This window comes from Psammomys obesus, unplaced genomic scaffold (genome assembly GCF_907164565.1).
Source record: "Psammomys obesus unplaced genomic scaffold, mPsaObe1.curated_primary_1811, whole genome shotgun sequence".
Lineage (NCBI taxonomy): Eukaryota > Metazoa > Chordata > Mammalia > Rodentia > Muridae > Psammomys > Psammomys obesus.
Window position 1 is genome coordinate 11,263,527 of NW_026596040.1, and position 4,458 is coordinate 11,267,984.

At 45.2% G+C, this 4,458-nt stretch overlaps 1 protein-coding gene across 1 annotated transcript in view; it reads right to left on the reverse strand.

Moving 5' to 3' along the window:
- Dtwd2 (DTW domain containing 2) overlaps positions 1-439 on the reverse strand; it is a 56,424-nt gene extending 55,985 nt beyond the window's left edge. The window contains exon 1 of the mRNA XM_055622932.1: positions 207-439. Within this exon, the coding sequence (XP_055478907.1) occupies positions 207-424 (218 nt within the window). The 5' untranslated portion in view covers positions 425-439. The remainder of the gene's footprint in view (positions 1-206) is intronic.
- Positions 440-4,458: the final 4,019 nt, after the last annotated feature.

A 4,458-nucleotide genomic window follows, 5' to 3' on the forward strand; every position in this document is an offset into this window, starting at 1 on the left:
AATAATAATAATAATAATAATAATAATAATAATAATAATAATAATAATAATAATAATAAAGTCTTGCAGAAAATTCGGTTAAATAATTACAGCCTTGGGTGAAAGGCTCTGGCGGTGGCGGACACGTCGGGGTCCGCCTGGCCGGCAGGCGGCGCCGCAGCTCCCGGGCCGCGCAGGCGCAGACCGCGCCCCGGCCCCGCGCTCACCTGCAATGGCCGCACTCCGGCCTGCGCTCAGCGCGCTCCACCGGAAGCCCCCACAGCCCGTCGGCGCTCGCGCCGTCCTCCTCCGAGCCCGCGGGAGCCGCCGCCTGCAGTGCACCGCCCTCGGGTCGCTCCTCTCCGTCCGGCGCCGGGGACCCCGAGGCCCCAGGAGGGCGAAGCACGGACTCCCCGAGCGTTCGCGCCCCTTCCTGCGGCTCCATGGCTGGTGCTAGGAGTCAGGCCGCCGCATTGAGGGCGCGCCGCCGCCGGGGGGCGCCACGCGCTGGGGAAAGGAGGGGCGGTGTGCGCCACGCACGCACGTCACGTAAGGGGCGAACCTCAGAGGAGCCGTGAGGTCCCGCCCCGTTGCCTAAAGAAGGAGCCCATTGGTTAGTGTGAGTGTCCTTCTTCTGCAGGGGGAGGAAGTCGTGGGCCGAATAGCTGTACCGCTGTGATTAGGCTCGCTGGGACCGGTGAAGCAGTCCTCGCCGGAGGCCGTCGGGACGCGGACCTCAGTGCAGCTGTTCTTGTTTCAAAGATAACGGGAAATTCTGGGCAGCCGCGCTGCATTCGAGGACATGGGCAAGCTCGCGACTTTGAGGGCCAGAGGCTGCAGAGGAGCGGTTGCAACCCCTGAAAATTGGTCCACTGACTGTGGGTTCTCGTAGCCCCTACCTTGCCTTCCTTGTTCCTCTAGCCATCGGGAATACCACCTCACATTTGATACCTAATGGTTGTTAAATGATGTGTTAAACTTCCCAAGTACCTGGAACCAGGCAATAAGAGCGGGCTATTGCATGCACTGTATGGTTGAGAAAGAACACTGCAAACAAGCACAGGGTTTATCTATGTAACCTTGGCTGTGCTGGACTTGAGCTTGGAAGATAAGCTTTAAAAAGTCGTTATGGGCCGGGTAGCCCACGCCTGTAATGCCAGCACTTGGAGGACAGAGGAGGCAGGCGGATCTCTTGAGTTCGAGGCCAGCCTGGTCTACAAAGCGAGTCCAGGACAGCCAAGGCTACACAGAGAAACCTTTGTCTCAAAAAATAAAAATAAAAGTGTAACGGAGGTAGAAACATTGCTTGCAGAAAATGAGTGATTGTATTTGTTAACGCTGATTAATGTTAATTCTGTCAATATACATTTAAACAAAGAAACTAGGTTTTCATCAGTCCTGAGTTGTTTTGCAGTAACAACTGCCTCGATGCTCTCTACTTGTAGACCAGGCTTAACCAGGAAGAGTAACAACAAATTTTGTATCTCTCATAGTATATTTTAGCATTGGATTTTCCAGTCACCTTAAAATCAAATTGATAAGTTGTATACAGGACTGTATCTTAATCTACTCTCAATTCTTCTTCCCTGAAAACAGTGTCCTTCCTCTATTTAGGCATAGCTTTTAGAGAAGGGGAAAGGGCTGGAATGGTCCACCTGGTGAATAGATGTAGGGTAGGAAACAAACTGGCACATATGTCTGTTAAAATTAAGAAATGAATAAACCCCAGACACTGTAGGATGGAGAGTGAATCAGAAAATAAAGAAAACCTGGCAACAGATGTAGATTGGAGAAGTAGCTTTTTTAAAAAACTGCCAAATTAAATTTCCTAATGACTGTGTTTAAATAAAAGGATGCTCCTGCTCTCATTTCAAGACAAGACAAGCATGAGTAGGCTGGATGAGGTTTTTCTGCACTGTCAAATATGCTAACAACCATTAGTTTTCTCAATAGTCCACAACAGACCACTGGCTCTGACCTTCAGATAATGCAGAATACAGCAATTCATCTGCATTACCACCTCTGCCCCATTCAGATTTCTGTTTCTGGTGTACATTATTCCATTGCCAAAAATGAGTCCCACTTCATCTTTACTTTTGAAAGAAAAACCTCTATAAGTCCACCTTCCCAGAGGTTGACCAGAATAAAAAATTAAATTGTTAGTAAACAAACACATAAACCTCCTGGGGCTCACAAAGTGTTAGCACATGTCCTTTGCTTGGGCTAGATCTGGGATTCAGTCAGCAATACTCTGAAACAAACCAAGCTAACAAGTACATCTTTCAATCCGGGGGAAAACATCAAAAAGAGGCATCTATTTCCCTCCGGGAAGTGTAGATGCATCTTCATGCCCATGTTCCAAGCTCTGACCTAGAGCAGCCTGAGGAAACCTATGTGTGCAGCTACCACCTTAAAGCACACAAAGGTAACACAAGATTAGCCATAAGTTGCCTGGGAAAGGCTAGGATGGAAGGATAGTGGTGGTTTGCATATGAATGGCCTTCATGGGCTCATATATTTGAATGCTTCGCTATCAGGGAATGGCACTATTTTGATAAGGATTAGGACATAGGGCCTTGTTGGAGTAGGTGTGGCTTGCTGGAGGAAGTGTGTCACAGAGGGTAGGTATTGAGGCTTCAAAAGCCCATGCCAGGCCCAGTTCCCTCACTTCATGAGGCCTGCAAATCAGGATGTTGCTCTCGGCTACTGCTCCAGTGCCATAATGATAATGGATTGGTCCCCTGAAACTTAAGCAAGCTCACAATTAAATGCTTTCCTTTTTAAGAGTTGCTTTGGCAGGTGGAGGTAGGTTGTCTTAGTTATAAGTTACAGTGTCTCTTCACAGCAATAGAACAATAGCTATGATAGGGAGAAAAATGTCTTTTAAAGGGAAACAATATACTAGTGGCAGGATAATGCAGTTAAATGTTATTTATGTAGATAACCAGACCTTCATATTTCTTCCCCTCAAGGGTTTCTATGATAGTTGTTTAAAGACAACCTTAATATCATAGCACTGTTGTGAGACAAAGAGGAGAACATTTCAAGAAAGGGCCTCAGTAATGGCAAGGCTTACATACGCTGCCAATCCAGCAGAGAGAACGCCCAACAGAGGATAAACTTCAAATAAAAATAAACACTGGACATTTTTGCCATTTTGTTTTCCACTGCTACTTCAGCAAATTGCCACAAACATAATGGTTTAATAAAACACAAGTTTATTCTCTTACATTTCTTTATATGAGAACTGGCTGCATTCCTTCAGAGGATCTAAGACAGAATGCATTTCTGGCTGTGGGTTGTTGGCAGGATTCAGTTCCTATGGTTATTTTTGTGTAGTGTTATCTACTGTGCCCAACTTCTACAGGTTATTCCTCGGCTCAGAGCCCCCTTCCTCCACCTTCAAAGCCAATAACTGTGGGCTGATTCTTGCTAATCATTCTAACTTTTCCTGTCTTTTCTGAAACCTCTCTCTAAACAACCTTCTGCCTTTCTTTTCTACTTACACTTACACTCACATAACCCAGGAAGATGTTTCTGTATTGAAGCCAATTAGTAACTTTGATTCCATTCAGCTATACACTGTTACATGCATAGACATTATGGCAGAGGATAAAGGTCATGGGAGCCAAAATTCTGTTCACCTTATACATGCTTATCAAATTTACTGGTTTCACATTCATGCTTGAGAGATGCTTCAGTGGTTAAGAGCACTGGCTGCTCTTCCAGAGGACCTATGTTAAATTTTCAGCACCCACATGTCAGCTCACAATTGTTTGTACCCCCAATTCCAGGGGATCCAACTCCCTTAGGCAGACACACATGCAGGCAAAACATCAATGAATGTAAAATAGTAAATAAATCAGTTTTTAAAGAGAAAAATGAAATATAGTCACCTAATGCTGAGATTCCATGTTCCCCATAGCTTACAAGCCCTGTACACAAGAATTATGTATACGGTATTTTGAGAACATGGAACATAAATGAAGACAGCAAAATCTAATAACCACCTTAGCAGTTCTAACTTTGATATCAATGGAAGACAGTTCCTGTGAACTCCAGCCTGACACACTGGTTCCCTTTCCTTTTGACTCCACATTCCTTGATACCTTGATGCTCTTCCCATAAGAAGATAATTCTGAACTTTTCTATGAGTTCAGTGATCCTTAAACGTAATGCAACTTCCTTAAGTCTAACTGTAAATACCACACTGACAAATTGTTCCTAAGTAACCCAGGAGAGGCCATCGTCTCTTAAACCCCCGGTTCCTCAACAATTTGCTGATTCCTGTAGTCCGTGATTGGCTGTATGGTCTGGTGCTTTGTATTTGTTAATTGCTTGCCTACTGAGAGTCTTCCTGTTTATGAGCAAACTGTCATGTACCCAAGTATTGCTGTTTAACCTTGCCTAAGAAATCATTCCTGATTGGCTGATTAAAAGTCCTAAACCTGGGCCAGGCAGAATGGGCCAAAGTTTGAG